Genomic DNA, 24,985 nt, shown 5'->3' on the forward strand with positions numbered 1-24,985 from the left:
TCCTGTGCCAATATGTTTAAGTGTTTGCTTCTAACAGCTGGAGAGTTTCTAGTCTAATTTCTAAGTCTTTGATTCACTTGGAGTTGACTTTTTTGCAGGGTGAGAGATAGGGGTCAAGTTTCTTTCTTCCACATATGGATTTACATTTCTCAAGGCACCATTTATTAAAAGGCTATCTTTTCTCCAACAAATGTTTTTGGCATCTCTGGTATCAGATATAACCAGTTTTTGATTGCTTCTTTGCCTTCTCCTAGCATCATGCTAAAAACACTGCCTTTATTTTATTTTATTTATTTTATTGTGTATATTTAAGGTCTACATCATGATGTCTTAATATATATACATAGTAAAATGATTTTTGAGGTCAAACTAATTTACATATATCTTTACATAGCCATTGTGTTAGTCAGCTTTTCACTATCATAACAAAATGCCTGAGATAATTTGTAAAGAGAAAAGGTCTATTTGTGGTCACAGTTTTGGAGGTTCCAGTTCCATGTTAGGTTGACCCCATTGTTTTTGGGCCTGTGACAACACAGCACATAATGGTGAGAATGTGTGGCAGAGAAAAACTGCCCACCTCATTGCTAAGAAGCAAAAGAGAATGAGGAGGGGGTCTACAGTCCTACAGTCCCCTTTGAGAACATTTTCCCAGTGACCTAAAGACCTCTCTCCCACTATGCTCTTTCCCTAGGTTCAATTTAAGTTCTCATAGGTGTACTATATATAGGATGGTGGGACATAAGGGATTATTAAGAATGAGACTCTATTCAATTTGAGGGGACACTGTGTGAACAGGCAGGTCCCCTAAGCTTTCTAGCTGCAAGTAATGGAAAGCCCACTGATGCTGCATGAAATTCCATTGGCACAAACGTGCCTTTTTCTCTCTGCCCCTTGATTCTTTATTTTCTCTAATTGCACCCACCTGACACAGAGTCCACTTTCACTCAGGGAAGAAAGTGTCTGAAGAGCCCCCTCTACTCAGAAAGTAGCACCTTCACCCTGACCATACCTGGTGTTCTATGGCAGTTCATGCAGCTGATTCCTACATCCTCAAGATGTGCCTGCTCATTTTGCTAATGAGATCTCTTTCTTTCTCTCTCTCCCTCTCTCTCTCTCTCTCTCTCTCTCTCTCTCTCTCTCTCTCTCTCTCTCTCTCTCTCTCTCTCTCTCCTCTCTCCCTTTTTTTGGGGCCACACTGGAGATTGATCCCAGGGATGCTTTACCACTGAGTTTCACCCTGGGGTCCTTTTGGCCTTTTCATTTTTATTTTGAGACAGGGTCTCACTAAGTTGCTGAGGCTGGCCTCAAATTTGTGATCCTCCTGCCTCAGCCTCCCAAGTTGCTGGGATTACAGGCATGCACTATGATGCCTTGCTTTCTGCCTTCTTATAACATGTGATTCCTTAGCTAGTTCTCTTATATTCTTAAGTCTTCTTGAATTCTTGGATGGACTTTGAATTTTTTTTTCCTTCTCATACTTCAGTCTTGATCAACATCATTCCCACCGCAACACACCTAAGGGGCACACAAGCACATTGACTTTCTCATAAGTCCACAGAGGGGAGGGATGTGAGAGTAGAGAGAAACGCAAGGGCAGTTTAAAAAGCCTCTGGGTGTGTCTTATCACACATTTGTGCCTGAGCACAGGTTGGGGAGGTGTGTGCCTGCAAAGTTCTTTCTCTGTTCTTTCTTCCTCATTTTGAAACCCTCCTGTTGGCTTTTCTATATAACATTTGTTCCAGAGTCTTCCACCATAATTTTGTTGAAACAACCTCCAATTTGCAAGTAAATGATGGGGCAGGGGGAAGAGTACATTGCAGTAGGATATTATTATAACATTTCAGACCCTGGCCTGACAGTTTTACTGCTGCTCTGCCACAGTCTTTTGTTGAAATTGAATATATAGTCATTCCCAGGATCCACGGGGGACTGGTTCCAGAACCCCTATAGATACCAACATTCTCAGATGATCATGCTCCTTATATAAAATGCCATGCATCCTCTTGTATACTTTAAATGATCTCTATTTATAATAGTTAATGCAATATACATGCTGCATAAATATTTATTATACTATGTTGTTTAGGGACTAACAACAAAAAAGTCTGTACATGTTCAGTACGTGTGTAATTTTTTAAAACATTTTCAACCCAATGTTTTGAATCCACAAATGTGGAACCCGCAGATTCAAAGGGCTGACTGTGTTTGGGGTTTTATGGGGGGTGGGTGCTGAAGGAAGCCCTTTTATCTAGAATGAGCTGAATTTGTTTCCCAAGATTTTCTTAAAGGGGAAAGGATTTTTGGAGATCATGTTTGAAATGAAGGTTTTGGACTCTATGAACTTTAGACCTGTCTGCCCTGTTTTCAGTCAAGAAATAATTCAAATAGAATAAGTGGCCAGATGTAGTGGTTCACACCTGTAGCTTCAGCTACTTGAGAAGCTGGTGCATCTGGATCACTTGAGCTCAGGAGTTTGGGGCTAGTCTGAGCAACACACCAAGACCCCATCCCTAAAATTCAAAAATAAAAAAAAATGAAAACAAAACAGAAGAAGTAGTTTTTCATAAAATGTAAATATCAAGTCCCTTCTGTTTTACAGGAAAGGACTAATATTTCCCTTACACATCTTTGATTTTATTCTGATTCTTTATAAAAAAGAAAATACGGGACACAAGTATTAATGGCAAGAAAAACCAGATTTTATTAAATGGTGACCTGGATGAATTCAAAATATCATATTGCTCTATTCTTTGCAGAGAAGAAAGGACTTATAGTTTGATTTGTTTTTTTGCTACTCAGCCCTCTTATCAATATGTTTGGTTTGTCTTCATAAATTTAGAGTGTACTATGCTGTTTTCAGACTTCGGGTTTCTCAAATTGAAAAATGTGTGCTTTATTGTAAGTGCTACAGATAGTTTGATAGGATGATGAATGAGTTCTTCCATTTTGCTATTATCCAAGATTACTGTGGAACCATGGTTATTGAAGGAGAGGAAGCTCCAATTGCCTACACACTGGATGATACCAAACCTGATGGTAACTATGCTGCTATCATGGGGTAAGACAAATTATGACATTGTGGTTGTGTTCAGTATTGACAAGATAATCAAACACTATTAATACATGTGCCTCAAACTTTGTTAAATAATTTTTTTACTGAATGACACTACTATCCAAATCCTGCAATAGAAAATTTCATATTGCTTCTTTTCTTTGATGTGTGCCAAGGAATAAATATCTACAAGAGACATATAATACCAATAACATTTTTAATTTGCTATATTAATTTTCCACTTCATATTTAGTGCTGGGATGGAGATATACACATATATATATATACATATATATATATATTATATATATATATATATATAATCTATTATTTGTTGAAACATGATTCAAAGACATAACTTGGAGTGTTTTGCTAAGAAAGCTTCTTGTGGAAGCTGTGTTGACACCAGTGTTGTGTTAATCTGTTTTGTGTTACTATAACAGAATACCAGAGACTGGATAATTTATAAAGAAAAGATGTTATTTTAATTCACATTTTTTGAAAGTCCAGGACCATGGTTTCAGCATCCACTTGGTTTCTGGTTAGAGTCTTGTGTTGCATCACATATGATGGAAAAGTGAAAGGGAAGTGAGTGTGTGACATAAGATCACAGTGAAAGAGGGAGGAAGAGAACCAGCAGAGGAAGCCAAACTTACTTTATAACAACCAACTCTTTCAAAAATGAATCCACTCTTGTAGGAGCTATATTAATCCTTTCATGAGAGTGAATCCCTGAAGTCTGAAAATGCCTTTTAAAAAGCCCCACCACCTGTCAACACAATCACATGGGAATCAAATTTCTACATGAATTTTGATAGGAATAAACCATATCCAAACCATAGTAAATGTTATTCCTGTGAGATGCTGAGATTTTCTCATTTCTGCTAGAGAGGAACCAAGGTCAGTCCTATCCTCAACTTTCCAGGAAAGATAACAGCACAGATGGGAAACTGTCTTGGGGGTCCAGAACCTGTTCCAAAGAGGTGTTTAACTGAAGCAACTAAAATTGTGATGGACCTAGGACATGTATAAGTTTATTTCATACACATCCAAGGTGAGAAAGGGCACTCAAAGTCAGTTGTTAATTTGAAAGCAATCATAGTGCTGTAAATGGAGAGAGAATCTAAAAGTTCACTGCTAGGGAGACAACATGGTGGAGAAAGAACCAAAGAACAAGAACTAGGTTACATTGGAAGGACTCAGATGCAACCTTAATTAAAGCATTTGAGGTCCAGGGTTCATTCCTATTGGCCACCAGCCAGATGGAGGAAAGTGAGTCACTCATCATATTACCCTATGCAGAAATCATTGCCAGTCATCTATTTTTTGTCCCTTGTTCCTCAAAGCTACAAGATGCTCTTCAATGTCAGGAATGTAACATGTAAACAGTTAAAACTCTGAACATGAAATAGGTAAATGTATAGATTGTTTCTTCTGGTTGGCTTTGAACATTGAATACCAGGCAAATGTATAGTATAAAAATGAGACCAGGATGAGGGAGGGGAGGGGAAGGGGGGAAAGGAAGGACAGAAGAATAAAATGGACATTATTATTGTTGTGGGTATATGTGTGACTACATGACCAATGTGATTCTGCAACCTGTACACTCAGAAAATGAGAAATTATATTCCATCTGATCCAAATGTATGATATGTCAAGATTGTTGTACTGTCATGTGTAACTAATTAAAACAAATAAAAAATAATAAATAAATAAATAATGAGACCAGGATGAAAGAAATCATTAATTTCCTTTCTCTTTCTTGTTTCTATATTTCAGATTTATCCTTGCTCACAAAGCAAGAAAATTGGCACGTCTTACCAAAGAAGAAAGGTAGCAAAAGAAGTGTTTCTTCTTCCTTCCTTCTTTCCTTTCGCCCCTCTCCATCCCTGTCTCCATCCCTGCTTTCCCTCTTTCTTTTCTTCTTTACTACCTATCTGCTTGCCTTTCGATTTTACTGAATTTCAAACTTACAAACTGCCCAATAATATGTGCATTGACAATACTGTGTGTCTGTTATGCTAATTATAAGGGGCTGGTTGTATAAAGGCACAGAGCTGATAACTTAAGAACCAATTATTCAAATTAGTATTTATTGAGTTTATTGTACACCAGACACCATGCTAGGAACTATGAAGACTGTGAAAATGAATATAAACCAGGGGCTGAAAATGCACTGGTGGAGAAGATAACCAGGTAGAGAAATTATTGTGTTGCAGAGCCATACATGAGTGATGCATAGCAATTACAGATTATAGGTACAGAGGGACTGATTTCTCTGGAGGTGGCAATTTCTTCTGGCAATTAGTATTCATCACTGCCAATTATGTATTCCCACACCACTACATATTTACCAACTAAGAGCCCTTAGTAACCTCATGTACATTCTTTCCCCTTCTGTCAGCATGCTCCTTTGTGACCAGTGACATCTCTGTGTGTGTGGCCAGGGCTATAGAGGTCTGCTCAAGCCCTCATCTCAAAATGTCCCCATTGCAATATAAGATCCATGAAAGATAGGGAGTGTTGTTTGGTTAGTTCACTGCAGCCTCTCTAGTGCCTGGAACAAATCTTTTCCCAATTTACCTTTTGATTATATTTATATCTCATTTTTATACTATAGTATCATTTTATCTCTTTATCAAATTTATCCATTTTAAAATCATCACTGAAAAATGCTCTATCATGCATAGAAAAGACTTTCCTATTGCAAGATGATTTTTCTTTTAAAATCACCAATTTTTCCACTACTTTTCTAGGCTCATCTATTTTATGCAAATCTTTAATCCTTCTGAAATATATTTTGATATAAGAAATAATATAAGGGTCCAACTTTATTTATTTCTTTCATGGGCAGCCATTTGTCCCAGAGCCATTTTATTGAATAATATGTCATTTCTTCACTGGTTTAAAATGTTCACCTTTATGAATTCTAAGTCCTTTTATGTAATTGGTTCTATTTCTGAATTTAATTTTACTTCTTTGTTCTTTCTGGCTTTTTCTCTGCTTGTGCCAAACCATTTATGTAAAAATTAAGAGGGAGACAGATAAAGGGAATGAGAGAGAGGAGAAAATATTAGGCATTTTAATATACTTTTATAAAAAAATTTCTGAATTCAAAATAATAATGATAATATTTTTAAAATTATTGGCTTAGCTTTAAAACATGTTCAAGACCGTTATTAGCATTACTATTCTGTTAAAAGCAGGCTTGAAATAACTTTATTTATAGAAATATAGTTGATTAATTGAATTGAATAATCGACTTATTTTAGTTGAGTAATTATAATGGTTGCCTTATTTCCAAATTCCCCATTAGACTTAAGAGCTACTATTTGTTCAACATTTATTTATTACATACCAGTTAGTGGGTGGAGAAATTGACATCAGTGGTTTTCAAATTTGAGAATCATCTGGAAGATTTGTGGAAATGCAGATTGATGCTACTACCCTTGCTGAATTAGGAGATCTGGGGCAGGACCTGAGAATTAACATTTCTAACAAGTGCCCTCATAGTGTTGATGCTGTAGATCTGGGAACTACAGTTTTCCATCATTAATGAAAAAAACCATGGAGATTGTTGTTAAAAATAAAGCTCAGAAAGCTCTAGTAATGTGCTTGAGATCTCACAGTATCTAAGAGGCAGAAACAGAAATCACAGCTTTCCCTGCTCCTTACATTCTCCACTGTACCCACCACAGCCTCATAGTAGGGAGGGAGATAGAGGAAGGTAAGTAGAGCTATATTGTCACCCTCCCAGAATCTTCAGTACTTACTAAGGCAGATGGACTGACACTTAAGAGGTACCTGCTCTCTTTTATCCAACAAACGAAGAAATTGCCCTGGGTCCCCTAGTGATTTGAGCAACACATTATTTGACTTTCTTAAAGATTTATCAACAATCTCTCATGATTCATATTTGTGATCTCATTGGTTTAAGACATTTGAGTTAGGACAAAATGCCTTGATCTAAAAACTTAAAATGAAATGTTAAAGTAGAAGCAATGGCTTACAATCTTTTTTTTTTAATTTGCCTATAATTTCACAGCTGGTGTGTGCCTGGGTCTACATTTTATTTTGTCTATAAGTTCTATTTTTCTAGATGAGGTTTATAATATACAGTATTAAGTGGCCCTTAATCACTTGGCCTACTGTTCTTTTTAAAATTCTTTGTAGTTGTATATAACATTAGGGTACATTTTGACATAATCACAAAAGTATGGAATATAACTTGCTTACCGAGTCTTTCTTATAAGGGGATGGGTGCCCCTCACTTTTTCTTTCCCTTCCTTTCTTCATCTTTACATTTGTCTTTTCTGTTGTTATTGTTGTTCTGTAGGCTGAGGAAACTGTGTGAGCTCTATGCAAAAGTTCTGGGCTCCCAGGAAGCTCTGAAGGTAAGACTGCTTCCCATCTCTTTCCTAAAGGTGATAGAACTTGTTCATCCTGAAGCAAGGATGGGTTCACACATAATAGAGCCCTAGAGCTCATGTTTACTCTGATATGCTTTCAGAGGATCTGCATAGGGCTGGTTAATTTATAAGTGCTCCCAAAGAGTATGGGTCCTGGATGTGCTGATGGCAGGTAAGGAACTTTGTGACATGTTGTGGTTTTGGTGGTGCTACACTTGTCCCTGAATTCAGAGCTCTACCTGGAGCAGGTTGTTGGGCTCCTCTGCCTCCAGCTCCATGAGGAGGTGAAAAGGGTAGGGGTTTCAGCTACCCATAGGAGTTTCTAGATCCTGGAAGCCATGATAGGGATGAAAAATAGCTTTCCTTTATTCTGGTGATCTTGTAAGACCAGAGTCTTATTCATGCCCACAAACTAACACTCACTTCACCCTCACTGTTTTACAGTTAAAAATAGGAGGACCTGTCCCCCTCCCTGTAATGTCCCCTTTTCTGCCTTGTTTTACCCTTGAACATTAGGGATGGAAGGAAGACAGGCTGATGCCAATCCCTGTTAGATGAGTTTCCTAGACACCTTTGGAAGTAATCCTGAGGAAATGATTATCTTCAAATTAATCAGGTAGAACTCTGATATGGTTACAGGTCAGGGTGGGGGCAGGTACGAGAGGGTGGTAGAGTGGTAAGCAAGCAAACCAGTACTTCCTTGGGACGTTTAGTGTCAGAGGGCCCAAGGTGCTCATAACCATCTCCCTCATCAATATTTAAAATGACAAATTGCTGTTCTTGTAATGATCACCAGATTGATGGATTTTTACTGCTTTGACATGGATTATATCACCTTTTGAAAGTGGTTATTAAACCCAGGTACCCATGAACCATTTGAGGACAGTGGAGAGTGGTGTACAAATGAGCAATTAAAATGTGAAAAAAAAAAGGCTGGTGATATAGCTCAGTTGGTAGAGTGCCTGCCTAGCATGCACAAGGCCTTGGATTCAATCCCCATTCCCACAAAATAATAATCATCATCATCATCATCATCATCATCATCATCATCATCTAATGAAGGAGCTGAAAATGTTTCACTAGTAAACCACTCAGACACAAGTCTTTACAATATATACCATAATCTAGCTGAACAGCTACATAGCTTAGTGCTATTGCTCTAATATATACATTGCTCTGTTTTTGGAGTGGCTGACTTCTTCCAGGTCAAGTAGTTGTGGCTTTTGATTTTGTTGACCTTTCTTTCTTTTCTTCCTTTCTTCCTTCCTTTCTATAGTGCCAGGGATAGAACCCAGTGCTTGGCCACTTAACTATATCCCCACACCCATTTTTTTTTCTAATTTTGAGGCTGGGTCTCACTAAGTTGCCCAGGATGGCCTTGAACTTACAATTCTCCTGTCTTGGCCTGCCAAGTGGCTGGGATTACAGGTGTGTGTCATCAAACCTGGCTTTATTCATTATATTAAAACATGATTTTTAATTCCATTAGAGATTATCTGTTCTTGATATAGGTGAAACACATGCTCTCAAGGGTTTTTGGAATTCTTGCTAATAAATGAACAAAAACTAGTCATTGATTGGTTTGGAGAGAAATATAATATTAATGAAAAGTATGCTTTGTTTTTTACTTCATATGCCATTAGTAAGTATAAATATAAGCATAGACTCCAGGCCTCAGGGTTGTATAGCAAACCCAAAATATACACACTAAAACAATCATTTAACATCTGTTAAAATTCATTAGATTTTCGTTTTGTTTTGGTTTTGGTTTTCATTTTGTGTTTGCTTAAAAATGCTATTAGAGATATTCCAGCTTCTTTGAAGTCACATTCTGAGACACTCTCAGGCCAAAGCAGTTTGTAATTGAAGTTTCTCCAGCAACTTGTGAGGTGGTTGTCTGGCGAGGAAAGCAGTTATTTTCATATTTCCCAAAAAAAAAAAAAGGGTGGTCATTTTCATTTGGAAAAATCTCTTTCTAATGTGGGATGATTAATTCCAGATGATAAAAATGAGTTGGTTCTGTCCTTGTATGGTTTTGTCATAGAGAGAGACACTTGCTTTACTCTTGCTTTAATGTGTATTGTGTGGAAGGAAAAAAAAATATTCTGAAAGCAAAGAAAGGTGAAAGTGCAAATTTTCTTGAAATTGCCTGCAAGCAGTCAGAGAAGGATGCTCAAGAGGTGGCTACAGCCCTCAGATGCCAGAGCATGCTGTATTGGGAACACCACAACAGACCTGGAGCCACTAAACCCATCAGGCGAGGCTTCATCCTTTGCAAATCGGATGCCTTAAGAATGACTATCCAAAGTCAGTTATGCAATTGCAAAATTTTTTTTAAACAAAACGTTTTTCAAATCTATTTTAAAGAGACTTTTTTCTCTTAAAACTTGCTATGTTGATTTTATCTTTTCAAAGTAATGTTTATTGATAAATTATCTATTTAGTTTTTACCTCCTAGGGCCTTGCTCATGCTAGGTAAATGTTCTTCCACTGAGTAACTCCCAGTACTTGTTTTTTTTCTTACTTATTATTAGAGCTTTATGTTTACACATAATACCAACCAACTCATACATGTATGGAAATTGATTTCAATTCATGATACTCCCTTTTACCTCCTGTCCTCCCTCTCCTCCTCTCCTTTTCTCCTTCCTCAACTTCACTTGATTTCCTTTAGACTGTCTATTAAATTTATATTTGATTGCTTCTTTATGTTATCCTATCCTTTCCTCCCTCTTTCCTCTATTTTACTCTAGTTTCACATATGAGAGAAAACATTCAAACTTTGAGTTTCTGAGTTTGACTTATTTCACTTAGCATGTTATTCTTCATTTCCATTCATTTACCAGCAAATGCCATAATTTCATTCTTCTTTATGACTGAGTAGAACTCCATTGTGTGTGTGTGTGTGTGTGTGTGAGAGAGAGAGAGAGAGAGAGAGAGAGAGTATGTGTGTGTGTGTGTGTGTGTGTGTGTGTGTGTGTGTGTATCTCACTATTTCTTAATCCATTAATCTATTGACTAGCATCTGGGTTGACTTTATAATTTAGCTATTGTGAATTGTGCTACTATAAATACTTAGGTGGCTGTATCACTGTAGTGTGCTGATTTTAGATCTTTTGCCAGCCCTTGTTTTTTAAAAGAAGTTCAAACTTTGTACAATCTCACATGAAGTATTGCCTATTAAGACCAATATTTGTTTACAAGTACCACCGTCAACAGTAACACCTGCGTGCCACAAAACCTAGGTTTATCTTTCCAGCTCCCCTTAACAAAGCTCATCTTCACAAGAAAATATGAATCTGCTCATCCTTTTTCTTTTTAAAAAATTATTATTTTAGCTGTAGTTGGACACAATACCTTTATTTTATTTATTTATATGTGGTGCTGAGGATCAACCCCAGGGCCTTGCACATGCTAGGTGAGCACCCTACTGAGCCATAACACCAGACCCTATCCTTTTTCTTTGACAGACATGTTTTTCTGATTTTTTTCTGTCCAACCACTCCAGTAAGCACAAGTTCTTTTTAAAAATATTTCTCAAAACCATTAGGGACTACAAACCTCTTAATAGATCAGATCAAGTTAAATATGGAAATAAACTACAGCTTATGAACAGTACTTATGGCAAGACATGCACAAACCAAGTGAGAAAATTTACTAAAACCTGAATTTCTTTGAGGTTTCTTACCCAAAACATTGATCTGCCTAAAGAAAAATCTTGAAAAAACCAGGATATGGGGCTGGGGACATAGCTCAGTTGGTAGAGCGCTTACCTTGCATACACAAGGTTCTGGGTTTAATCTCCAGCATGCCCTGGGCTCAATCCCCAGCACCACACACACACACACACACACACACACACACACACACACACACACACTCACACACACACACACACACACACACACACACACAGGGAGAGAGAGAGAGAGAGAGAGAGAGAGAGAGAGAGAGAGATACACCCACACACACAAACTGGATAATGAGACTCTGTTTCAGAAATGTAGGCAAATTCTGTACCTATGGATTCAACCAAATGTGATGGAAAATATTTGGAAAAAATGCATTTATAATGAAGATGTACACAATTCACAATAGCTAAACTATGGAACCAACCTAGATGCCCTTCAATAGATGAATGGATTAAAAAATGTAGCATATATACACAATGGAATATTACTCAGCAATAGAAGAGAATAAAATCATGACATTTGCAGGTAAATGGATGGCATTAGAGAAGATAATGCTAAGTGAAGTTAGCCAATCCCCAAAAACCAAATGCTGGATTTTTTCTTTGATATAAGGAGGCTGATTCATAGTAGGGTAAGGAGAGGGAGCATGGGAGGAATAGATGAACTCTAGATGGAGCAGAGGGGTGGGAGGGGAAGGGAGTGGGCATGGAGTTAGAAATTATGGTGAAATGTGATGGACATCATTACCCAAAGTACATGTATGAAGACATGAATTGGTGTGAATATACTTTGTATACAACCAGAGATATGAAAAATTGTGCTTTATAAGTGTAATAGGATTGTAATGCATTCTGCTGTCATAAATAAATTTAAAAAATAATTTAAAAACTAATGAAGATGTACATACTTTTTCTTGTTATTTTTAAATAAATGTTATGTTACAAAACAGTAGTTTTACATAGCATTTGCATTGAATTAGGTATTATAAATCATGTAGAGATGATTTAAAGTATATGGGAGAATGTGCATAAGTTATATGCAAACAATATGCCATTTCATATGAAGGACTTGAAAATCCAAGGGTTTTGGTACCCATCAGAGGATCTGGAACCAATTTCCCTTGGATTATGAGGAACGACTGCAAATTGGTTCTCTACTATGAAGTCTCCTAGACTGTGTTTGATTTATTCTAGATAAGATCTTTCCCTATACATCTCCTTCAGGCTGTTGTCACTGTGTCTTACAGCCAGTGCACTATGAAGAGAAGAACTGGTGTGAGGAGCAGTACTCTGGAGGCTGCTACACAACCTACTTCCCCCCTGGGATCATGACTCAATATGGAAGGTAGAGTAAAAAAGTGCTAAGCAGTGACTGAAATCCCCTGCATCAGAACCCAAACTCTTCATGTCACTTCTCTCCTCTGTTTCTTGTAAAACAAAAGAAAATAAATACCAAACAAACTAAAAATTAAAAAAAGAAAAATAAATACCAAACAAACTAAAAATTAAAAAAAGAAAAAATCCCCGATTTGTTTGTGTCTTGTGATTCTCAGGAATGAAGCACCATGATGCTGCTTTTCATGCTTCATTCATCTGGAAGAGTATTCCCAGTCAATATAACCAAAGAAGGCTAGGGCATAAGAATAGCTATAGGGATAGTCAGAGGGTTCACTTATATTGGATGAAGAAGGGTCTTTATACTGAATTTAGAACTCAGTCAAACTTCCTCCAGTGCACCTCTGTAAGTCCAAGATGGGTGCAGCATTATAAACATGAAATGAGTTCTAGACTGGTGTGAAAGGACTTAGGTTCCTGTTTGGACTACCAGTAGCCAACTTTATTATTTTGGACAAATTGCATTTCTCTGAGTCTCACTTTTCTTAGCACGTGGATAGAAATGCACAAAATGGCACATGATAAGCAATAATCAGTGCATTAATCAGAGTACAAGTTATTTGAATGACTTTATTGAGATATAATTTATATCCTATGACCCTCCCATTCAAAGTACACTGTTCAATGACATTTTGTATTCACAGCATTGTGCATCCAAGTATGATCCACTGAAGTTTTTAGTTCATTGTATTTGATGACAATTAACATGGCATTAATTAATAATATAGCAGTAATTATTATGACCATTATAGTTACACTAAACTAGGCAATCATGTAATGCCAAGAGCTCAATCAAAATAAAATGGGAAATGTAGAATAGTGAGTGAAAGGCTGTTGAGAGTAGTCAACACACAAAGGGTATGAGTAAATGGAGTTGGCTAATCAATAAGTCCCTAAAAATCTAGAGAGATTAAAAGCTGTTTTTTAGAAGATGCATAATGATTTTGGTTAGCACTTTCCTTATCTTCTTGCACATGGCAAAATATGATCCAAGAGAACATTCTGGGGCCAAAGAGCACTACCTGATAAACTATTGAATCATTAATTTTCAGATATGCTGAGTGTAGAATAAGTCAATAGTAATTGTTTCATTTCATATGTATTGGCTAAATGCCAGCTCTTTGTAAAACATTGTACTGGAAACTTAAATATCAAGGACACCCCTCCCTGCTGAGGGGCTGACAGTGTGGTGGGTCAGGGTGGGTGTGAAGTGGGGACAGAACATTTAAAAAAAGATTGGTTTTAAAATATTGAGGTAAGTGCTCTAATAGAGGGACATAATAATACCCTGGGAATACAAGGAGGTATGAGTTCACCTCACCAAGGAAATCTGCAAAGGCTTCACAATGCAGTGTGTAGGAAACAAAAGGCCACTGGGGATACAGTCTAGGCAGATGGCACTGCATGAACTAATGCTTGGAATCCTGTAAGTTCTTAGAAGGTCCAGGGCAAAGCTTAGCATGGCTGGGCTATAGGTGTTATTGTGGATGGCATAGAGAACCAGACCAGAAATTTCTATAGGTTCTTTTGCCTCGTGTGACATGTACAGAAATATAAAATTTTGTCTTTCTACAAAGAAAGGGCACCATTGCATTGGTTTTGTTTTGGGTTTGGTCTTAAATCCAAAGCGAGATGTCATGAGATTTTTGACCACAGAGTGGCAAGTTTTATATTCAATCCTATAGACTATCAGGAAAATGCCTTTTGGAGCTGGAAGCAAAAAAGAACACTTACACTGGCCTGATCCTGATCACGTGAGAGAAGCATGATAATATTGCATCAGTCATTGGCCGTAACATGGTTATACTTTCTTTCATCTCTGTTCTTTCCACAGACATATGCCAGGGTTCATATCACTACCTTCAAGTTGTAGAGTAGAAACTAAGGCACAGCATAGTTTAATGACATATTCCAGCCAGAGCAGAGACTATTTCCCCACAGGACATCCCCTGACTCTTCAGAGCAGTGGCATTTGGAACACTGCAAAGAGTCCGATCTTTAGGGCACAGGAAGGACACAGTAAGTGTTCTGTTTCCAGAAGGAAGACAGAAGACAGAGTTCAAGGTACAACTTTGCAAAGAAAAAAACACACATTTCTTAAGCATTTTTTTCTTCTGAATACAAATAAAAACTGATTGTAACAATTACATAGTAAAATGCATAAGCCATCAGAAATAAATGTGGACCTCTCATTTATGATATATTATATTTTTTTGTGAATATATACTGTCTGCTCACTCACCTACAAGAGAAGGGGGAGGAGTTTTCTTATCTAGCTGTGGAACTTGTTTTTCTCTCAAAACAATTTCCACATTACAGTGGAGGGAAACTATCTCTTTTGTCTGTTTAAATTAATTCTTGGTTTATACGTTTTTACATTCTGATTGTGAGTATGATTAATTCTCTAAGACGGTTGTCCCTCTTCTAATCTTTAACTCTAGGGCTTGGCCAGACCTCCCAGAAGTCTCCAAATGGAATAAGTTCCCTCTGTAAAAAGTGAACAAGCAGTAAAATACAGCATAGTTTAATGAACATGGAGTGGGAAAATCTACCTTCTTTTGCAGGAAACCTTTCCTGAATACACCTAGTTCTTGATTATTTCAAATTATTTCATGTTATTATTATCAGCTTACCAATATTCTATAATATCTTCTCTTTTATTTCCTCTCCCTTTTTTGATGATAGCAATAAGGGCAGGTGAAGAAAAATCTACCAATTCAGGCCAACCTGTTCACTTTTCTGATAAGAAGTCCAGTGATGTTTTCTGATAAGAAGTCCAGTGTTCACTAAAGTGCAACATGAATGTGAGCTTTGGACATTCTTTATCTGATAAAATACAAATAATGACTTGTGGGCAGTGCTTCTCTTATGACATTTATTTTCAGTTTCGATAGACTTCCCCTCTTACAGGCCAAATGCCATCGCACTTGCATTCCTTTGCATAGCATGTGGGCACTCTGTTAACTGGTAATGGTGATGATATACTAGGAAAATTGTATAGGATAAAAACAGAGACTGACTTCTGTGGGATCTGGTTCAAACCCTGGCTCTATTTTCTTTCAGTGTAGCTCTTGGTGAGTCACTGCATATTTCTCCCAGTCTCAAATTCCTCATGTGTACAAACAGATAATAATAATAGCTATTCATAAAACTCTTGAAAAGATTGAAAATTAAGCTAAAAAGAACAAAAATAAATAAATAAATAATAAAACGTTGGGATTAAAACGAAAAAAGAAAATCAATGCAATATACAGAGGAAGAATAACCGGTTGACTAAGACTGTTGGATTCCAGATTCATATTATTTGGGTTCAAATGTAGTTCTGCCACTTATACTCTGTGAGCTAGAACAAATTAGTTTGTCTTTGTAGCTGGTTATGTTCTAGGAAGCAGTCTCTGAAATAATTAGGGTATATGTTAGTGCATACCCTTGAAATTTAACACTGGTGGAAAGGAGAGTCCAGTCATAGTCAACCCTAGCAGAGGAAAGTGCTCAATGAATGGTAGTTATGAAGCCATAAGGCCCATGGATTTGTTCTATGTTGCTGATCAAAACAGTATTAGAAATCACCAGACCATCCCCTTGAACAGATGGGGAAGCCAGAGCTCAGTGAAAAGAAATGATTCGTCAAGTTCATTGGTGGAATAACCAGGTGGGAAATTGGGGGCACCTGTCACTTTACCCAGAGATGGTGAGCCATGAAGGGAGCCATATGGGGCTGGGTTCCTATAGTCCCTACTTCATGTAGGTGAAGCAAGTACATATTTTGCCTCCATTGATGTCAGCTCTCCTTTAACTGTGAGCTCTTGGTACAGGAGTAGACTTTGGCTTTTATCCATTTTTGTCTGTGACAGAGATGATGCAAAAGCTGTGGGAACCTAATGAACATTATTCGAAAATTACCAATGCCTTCCTTAAAGTTTTGAATCTGAAGAAACTGACCAGCCTTGATCTTTGTGGAAAAGCTCATCTCTGACTGTCAGACAGTAAGCACACTTACCTTTTTTCTTTTGTTTCCAGGGTTCTACGCCAGCCAGTGGGCAGGATTTTCTTTGCTGGCACTGAGACTGCCACACACTGGAGTGGCTACATGGAGGGGGCTGTGGAAGCTGGAGAGAGAGCAGCCCGAGAGGTAAGGCCTATTGTCATGGGCTGTGGGCAAGCAAACAACATGTGGACCTAACAAGAAGATCAAAGATGTCTGAGATCCTGGTGGCCATCCCCCACCCCATAATCCCCCTCTGAAGAACAATATAATGGTGGTTTCAAGTAAAAGAAAACTCCTTAACCTAAAAGTAATAACCAGAATATCTAACATATCATCCAAAATAAAAAGAGCTTGTGGGATTACACTGGAGAGATAACCTAGGTCTGATACTATAGAATCAGACATGTTTCTATTAGGATTCAGAATTCATTTTTATCTTTCTTGACAATTCCCCTGATCTCATTGCCATTAAAACAGGTTTACAACTAATAAAATTTATGGTAAAACTTTTGGAGCCTTTTAAAGATTGAGTAGATTGCTCTAGCCTTTAATTTGATATTTTTGATGGAGACATTCACTTAGTTCTATATCCAAAGACCAGATGAGGAGAAGGATGGTATAAAGTTTTCTCTACATGAATGTGCTCTTTTCATTTCAGATCCTGCATGCCATAGGGAAAATTCCAGAAGATGAAATCTGGCAGCCAGAACCGGAGTCTGTGGTAGGCTATATTTTACTTCATGAATTTAGATGTCAATCCAAAGATTGGATTGACAACCATCTTTCCTAAAAGCAGTTATTTGCAAGAAAACACACATGGTTATATATCCATAGGCCCTTTCTTAAGTACTTCACCCCATGAATGTTTAAATAGGCATCATGGGTTAGGGCAGAGGTGAGAGGTTTAGATGAACTCTGATTAATTTATAGCTGCCACGCCCATTGCATGTTATTAGAAAAAAATATTTTTTGATGAGGGGAAGACACTCCTCTGATAATTCTAAACTTATTTAGAACTCAATAGGAAGCTGGAGATATACCTCAGTGGTAGAGCATCTGCTTAGCTTGCAGAGGCCCTGGGTTCAATCCCCAGCACCACAAAACAAACAAAAAAAATTTAAAAAACACAAAGAACTTAATAAATGTCTTTTGAATAAATATCTGACCTGATGAATCTCTACAGGAGGAAAGGAAAGTATATTATCTCCAGTCCAGGAGCAAAGGGATAGAACAAAATGGAACATATTTAGATTAAAATTTATTTTAATATATTTAATTTTTTTGTAATAAAACCCCAGGAAGTTTTCCTGGATAGAAGGAAGAATGCATAAAAATTATAAAGAAAATACATTGTAGAGGACAAGAGGCAAAAAGGTCAAACATTTTCTCTATCTTTATGAGTCAAAGAGAATAACCCTGATACTCCAAAGTGATTTTCTAGTGCTTCTACTAGAGATGGGATTGTGGACTGCAGGAACCAATGATGCATTTGCTCAACAAATATTTATGGCCCATGAGTTCTGCATTGGCCATTGAACCAACGTTATAGTAGTGCTTTCATAGGGCTCCCCATGTAGTGGGAAATACAGATAATGACCCAACAAGCACAGAGTATGACAGAGAAGATATGCTGAAAGAAAATGTAAAAAGAGGGGATCATCTCAGGTTGGGGGCTGCAGAATGGCTCCCTATGGATGTGAAATGAGGAAGCGGGAGTGAGTGGTTTAGCAGAGGGAAAGTCATGTTTTAATGGCCTAGAGATTGGGCAGAGTGAATCACTTTTGGAGCAGTGGTGGAAGTAGAGTCTCTGAAATGAAATACACAAGCCCTGTGTTAATACCAATGTTCTCTGAACCCAGGACGTCCCTGCACGACCCATTACCACGACCTTCTTGGAGAGACACTTGCCCTCTGTGCCAGGCCTGCTAAGGCTGATTGGAATGACAACCATCTTTTCAGCAGCAGCTCTTGGCTTCTTGGCCTACAAAAGGGGGTTATTTGTGCGTGCCTAAAGGATCTGTAATCGCACCCTCTTCTTACTCAATTTGGGATATGAGCTTGGGGAAGGGATTGCAATAAAATTCTACAGACATAAAGAATGCAGAATGAAGTGGGGATCAGGAGAATAAGTCAGACCCCAAGAAACAGTGTATCTTTCTTTGTGTTGGCCCCTGGTTAGCATCCCTTACCTAGCTTATCCCCCTGCCCCAACCATTTCCAAATTTATTGCCCTTAGAATCTTTAGAATGATAGATTTGTTTAAGGTCCTTGCTTTCCCACTACATACCTTGCCCATATGCACGTAGCTAGTTTTTGTGCATCTGTGTGGCTTTCTGCTTGTCCTTCCTTGTACCTATAATATCCTCCCTTTACCAAGTTCCCTGCATTTGTCCTTAGAATCCTGTATTGTTATAGCTGGAAAACCCTAGAGACCATGTAATTTTCACCTTCTGTTTTAGAACTGAGTAAATCAAAGTTGTCAGAAGTGGAACTAATTGTCCAAGATTCACAATAAACCACTGGTATTTGGGTGACTGGAACACAGGTTCAATGCTTTTTCTACCTCCCAAGATAAATTCTCCAATTGTCTTCTTGCCCCCCCCTGCCCCGCCATCATTGCTAATGGTGTCCCGTGTGGGGATGTACCCTGTACTATGTTGTATTGTGCAGCTCAAATGCTATTCAGTATATACCCTTAAGCATTGATGTCTTGTTCACTGTCTCCAGCTAACTTTAATTTTTTTTGAGAGTAGGAATCTTGTCTTTGTCTTTCTTTTGTATCCTCCATTATGTCTCTACACAAAGGTCAGTACACACTTCAGTAATTAAAAATAAAGCTGATTGAGCAGATGTCTGCTGTCTTTTCTTCTCTTTTTGGGTAATGACCTTCAAGGTTTTGACAGACCGAATCAAGATCCACTATTAGGTATATAATTGTGGCTTGAAAGCATTTAGTCAAAATTTTCTTGAAGCCCGGTTGATGCATGCATTTTGATTGTGTGATCCATCATGGGTGGCATATGTGTCAAAACTTGGTAAATGATTTATAATGATATGGTGAGGATGTTAAGTGACATGATTCCTTGCTCTTATTCCCCTAAAAAAAACTTTGAAAACAATTGACATATTAATAAGCAAGATGCTTCATTATTAAAGTAATTATATTTCAGTTGACCTTTCATATTCTTTATCAATGCAAAGCTTTTAACTAAGTATACTCATTAATTTAAAACTACAGTTTCACAGTCCATTAATTCCTATTTGAACTACTTTTTAAATGATATCATCATTTCAAAGCACTCATGCCTCTTGACACTCAAGGTCGGTTTTTATCAGGATGTATTTAAAATCTACAAATGACCATTCTCACATTCTCCTTTAGAAAAATAAGCTGGTTATTCTTAGCATAAGTGAAATTTAAGAAATCCCCCAGGATTAATAAATAATAATATAGTGTTTCTGATTTTACACTGACATTCACATACATGAATTTATAGGAAGTGTGGAAACTAAATGAGGAAATTAAAGAATCCACAACTTTCTTTGTGACTCTTTTAGTTTTTTGAATCTATTTAAAAATGTTATGTAGGGGCTGAAGATATAGCTCAGTGGTAGAATACTCACTTACCATGAGAAGGCTCAAGGTTCAATCCTCAGCACTGCAAAAAATAAATAAAAAGTAACAAGTAACATACTTGGCACAGAGGTGTCTTCTTGAGCATGTACCTTTCGGAAAAGTCCCTTTAAAAAGTTGTCACATTGGGGCTAGGATTGTGGCTCAGTAGTAGAGCGCTCACCTAACACGGGTGGGACCCGGGTTCGATCCTCAGTACCTCATAAAAATAAAGGCATTGTGTTGTGTCCATTTACACCTAAAAATAAATATTTTTTAAAAAAGGTTGTCACATTACTGGGCTGGGGTTGTGGCTCAGCGGTGGAGTACCTGTCTAGTCCATGCGGGGTGCTGGGTTTGATCCTCAGCACCACATAAAAATAAAGGTATTTTAAAAAGTTGTCACATTACTAATGCCAATGTGTCCATCAAAAAGAAGTCAATACATCATCTATAATCAGAAGAATGATCTGTATCAAAGTGCATTTTGCTGTCATATATAACTCATTAAAACAGATTTAAAAATTAAAAAAAGAAGAAGTTGACTAAGGAATTGCATTCTACAAATATATCCTGCACTTCCATCTGGGAGAGGTGACCCTTTTATTTGTTCTCCCAAAACCACATGCAAAAATTCCCATCCCCTACTTACCATGTGAAATTGCAATTGTACAGTCTTGTTAAAACACATGATTTGACTGAGGTGCCAAGTTATATTTGTTATCAATTACCAAGGTAAGTCTGGAGATAGACAAAAAATGAGAAATGTCAAAGGAAATACCCAGAAGTTTCCTTGTTGAATCCTGTCACCAGTTTTGAGAATATAAAAAGAGTGGGGAGAGGGTTTTGAAAGGATAGATTTGTGAAGACAACTCTTTAGAGAGATCTGTAATGTTCTGAGTCCAATACACCTCAAAGAGAGGGTTGGGGGCTACCTTCTTATTCCAAGTCTAATGAGGGGACATCAAGGTTAATCCTTTACCCCTGCAGAATCTGAAATCCTGGATCCTGCTCAAGATAGTGACCTGAGAGTGAGAGGATGCCAGAGAAACTTCCAGAAAACAGAAGTTGAACAGGGGTCAAATTTGGCTAACCAAAAGATCTTGTGGTACTGAGTTGTGGTTGTCAAAGTCAGGACCAGTATGAAAGTGTCTGAAAAAACATCACATAAGTGTCCCCATAAGAAAAAGCCAATTCTCCAAATACCCTGGATCAGAAACTGTTTTTAATCTGTCTTTCAAACTCCTTGTCTTCCATGATGCCTGAGCCTTCAGAGTGTTTCCAACAAACAAATAAATAAATAAATTCCTGAACTTTTCATTTTAATTCTGAATTGACAATTCTGCTGTACCTACCTAGCAAACAGAATACTTCTAAGGTCTCTTTTGCAGAAAACTATGATTTTTTTCCTTATACTTATTTTGAGAGTATCATTGGCCTTATTGACTATACTGTAGTTGAGGCAGTACTAATAGCTGGGTGCAGTTTCCTTCTTGGGTAGATTGATGGATCTAAAACTGAGTCTCAACTGGAGGTTCAAATCAGAATGATTGGGGGGCTTTGGAAAGACCATGTTTTTAAGTATTATATATAATAGGTTGGTAGGGGGATCACAACATTTTCATAGACCTTCTCTGTGAAAGCCTTAACCACAGGATAAGATACAGGAAGTTTGAAAATCTGGTGTTGAGCCTGTCACAGCTCTGCTGCTCTGTCCTCACCCTCTTTCAGCTGCCCAACTATAGCCTAATGGAAAAAGATGCATAGAAAATGATTTGGAGTCAAAGAAAACAGTGTTACTCTTTGAAATAACATTAAGCATTAATTCAACAAATTAAAGAGACATGTTTCCTAGATCATAGGAACTGCTTGATTCCTGAGTCAAAATATGCTGTGGGTTGCCAGTGGTCCATAAGTTGATGTGACTCCAAACCTTCCTGTGACAGTGGTGAAGACGAAGTGTATACAGGAGAGAGCAGGCAAAGTCACAGGAATGGGGGAAGGCTACCCCAAATCTCGAGGATTGATAGTAAAGTGTTTTCTGTATCACTCAACTTATTGAGACATCTCAACAGCAGTGACTAATGCTCTAAGGCATCATTATATCTGACTGAACCACAGTAGAAATGATCTTTCTTACTTCTTTTTGCCTGTGGTTTTTCTATGGAAGCATGTACCTAAAAAGAGACATCTTTACTCTGCTAACATTCACTTGCCCTCTTAACTGCTTGCATTCAAACTTTAACTTTGCTTGTTCCCAATTACCTAGTCCTGTATTACTACATACCCTTTAAGATCTTGTTTCCTGGACATCTATTAAAAATTCTTTTACTTCCTTCTTAACATTGGGTCCAAATTAAGTAACATAGGTCTTACATCAAAGTAGGGTATTTTTTTCTCAGTCTTCATTCCAATAATGGAGTTACCTTTGTAACAAAAGAATAGTCTAGGAGATTCTGCACTCAAGAGGAATGAGTAGACAACTTACTGAAATATATTAGTGGATTTTTGTTATTGCTTGTTTCCTGTTAACTTTTTTAAGTACCAAGGAGGACTCATTTGAATTAAAGTTTTTTCTAGTGACAGATCTTAATGATATTTCAGCTTGTGGACACTAGAAACCAAGATTCTGTATGAGAAATATCCTGTACTTACCCTAGACTGCTACTTTCTGATGTAATTGCTCTTGTCATTTCTGCTTAGACCACGTAATGAGTGGTGTCATCACTCCATCAGGATGACATTTCAGCTTTTAAACCCTAGCCCTGATCACTTTGACCCCTTCTTTCACTTTTTTTTTTTTAGTTCTTTAATCCCTAACGTTTCTTCCTTAAGCATTCTGGTTTAATTTGTTCTCCTTAAAAATCCACTTCCTGGGCTGGGGCTGTAGCTCAGTGGCAGAGCGCTTGCTAGCCTGTATGAGGCACTGGGTTCTATCCTTGGCACCGCATAAAAAACTAAACAAATAAAGGCATGCTGTTAATCAACAACTATAAATTTTTTATTTAAAAAAATACACTTCCTTGCAAAGCAAAGTGCTGAGTGGAGTTTCACTATTGCTCTTGATTTGACACATCTGTGTCTTACTGCTAGGCTGTTTCATTGCATTATACTTTCTTTCCCCCAACCTGCTATCAGAAACCTTTTAAATACTAGAATCACCCCAGGATTATAGAAAAAATCCAAGATAAAGTTCTGGAGATTTTTGGTTTGTACAGAGAGGACCACCAGCTATTTTAGAAAAGAGTAAGTGCTGCTTCAGACTTTAAGTCCCTAATCTTACCACTGAATCCCTTTTCTCTGGCTTTGTGTTGTCTCCTACTTGATCTCCTTTTCTTTGCCTAGTGATACCAAATTCTTAGGTCTTTATTTCATTGGATAAGGCTAGCATTGAATACATAAAATTTATTCTGGAGCTAAGGGCTCTTTGGGACTGTTGGCCCTTTGGCCTATGTATCCAGATATTTTGTGAGCATTCCAAGGACAAAATTGTCTTCAAATTAATATCTTTTAAAATATTCTCATTAAATGTTCAAACCAAGACATAAATTATGTGTCCTTAAGTATTATAGGCACCTCCTTGCCAAGTCCCTGCATCCCCTGTCCATGTATCTTGAGCCCCCTTCCTTTTGAGAGCCCCATGCTGCAGATACTGCTTAATCAAAGGACAATATAAAAGATGAAGCCTGCCATGGAAAGGAGCAATATGGGAACAGGGTTCACAGAGGGAGGCTTGGGAGTTACAGGTCATTCCCATTGGCCATATGTTTTGGAGACACAAGGTAAGACAGAATGTTGGATATTCAACTTACTTGATCTACACATCTACCTCCTTCCTAATAGAATCTTTAATTTTTGTTCAGCTCTTCAACCACTACTATGCTTCAGGAAAGGTAGGCTGATCACATCCCCAGTCCAAAAGGTGCCACTGGTTAGTCTAACACAATTGTGGTTAGTCTAAGGAATAGCCAAGGGCAATTCCCTGGGGATCAAAAAATCAGTGCTAACATCCTGAAAGGTAAGGAGATAGATCTGAGTGGCATACCATGGTATCCACTGTACAGTTAGCCTTCCATATCCACAAGTTTCACATCCACAGATTCAACCAACTATGGATCAAAAATATTTGGAAAAAAATTGTACCTGTACTGAACATATACAGATTTTTTCATTTCCTTTGTCATTGCCTGAGTTTGTTACAAAGTTCTGGTCAATAACCAGAGGGAGAAGTTTTCTTGGGAAGTGGACTGGTACTCGTGGGAAAGGGCTCTCACTTTTAAAAACAGACAAATGAAGTAAAAAGTGTCATCTTATTCTTCCTGTGGATGTTACAGGCATCTGGACATGACACTTGTAATTGCTATAGCCACCTAACTTTCAGATCAAGGATGCAGTCCACACACAGAAAAGTCAAGTTCAAAAAAAGTCATGAAGAGGGCTGGGGATGTGGCTCAAGCGGTAGCATGCTCGCCTGGAATGTGTGTGGCCCAGGTTCGATCCTCAGCACCACACACAAACAAAAGATGTTGTTTCCGCTAAAAAAATAAATAAATATTAAATTTAAAAAAAAGTCACGAAGAAACAGAACTGTAACCAAGATGTACTTTGCTTTTAGCAGACCTTCTTACAAAGACTATCTTTAGGTACTATATGCTCATTATTAATTACACATGTGCCACACAATAACATTTTGGCCAACCACTGGTCATATATAGGATAGTGATCCCATAAGATTATATTACCTAGTAATGTTGTAGCCATCTTAGTTTGTAAATGAGTACACTCTACGATGTTCACAAAAACAAAATTACCTGATGATGCATTTCTCAGAATA

The 24,985-nt window shown here is 37.6% G+C and overlaps 1 protein-coding gene across 1 annotated transcript in view; it reads left to right on the top strand.

Moving 5' to 3' along the window:
* Positions 1-19,388, top strand: part of Maob (monoamine oxidase B) — a 108,326-nt gene extending 88,938 nt beyond the window's left edge. Inside the window, exons 9-15 of the mRNA XM_005323983.5 lie at positions 2,965-3,061; positions 4,835-4,888; positions 7,392-7,449; positions 12,403-12,500; positions 16,571-16,682; positions 17,197-17,259; positions 18,398-19,388. Of these exons, the coding sequence (XP_005324040.1) occupies positions 2,965-3,061; positions 4,835-4,888; positions 7,392-7,449; positions 12,403-12,500; positions 16,571-16,682; positions 17,197-17,259; positions 18,398-18,550 (635 nt within the window). The 3' untranslated portion in view covers positions 18,551-19,388. The remainder of the gene's footprint in view (positions 1-2,964; positions 3,062-4,834; positions 4,889-7,391; positions 7,450-12,402; positions 12,501-16,570; positions 16,683-17,196; positions 17,260-18,397) is intronic.
* The last annotated feature ends 5,597 nt before the right edge of the window (positions 19,389-24,985 follow it).

Source organism: Ictidomys tridecemlineatus, chromosome X, assembly GCF_052094955.1.
Source record: "Ictidomys tridecemlineatus isolate mIctTri1 chromosome X, mIctTri1.hap1, whole genome shotgun sequence".
In the NCBI taxonomy this organism is placed as follows: domain Eukaryota; kingdom Metazoa; phylum Chordata; class Mammalia; order Rodentia; family Sciuridae; genus Ictidomys; species Ictidomys tridecemlineatus.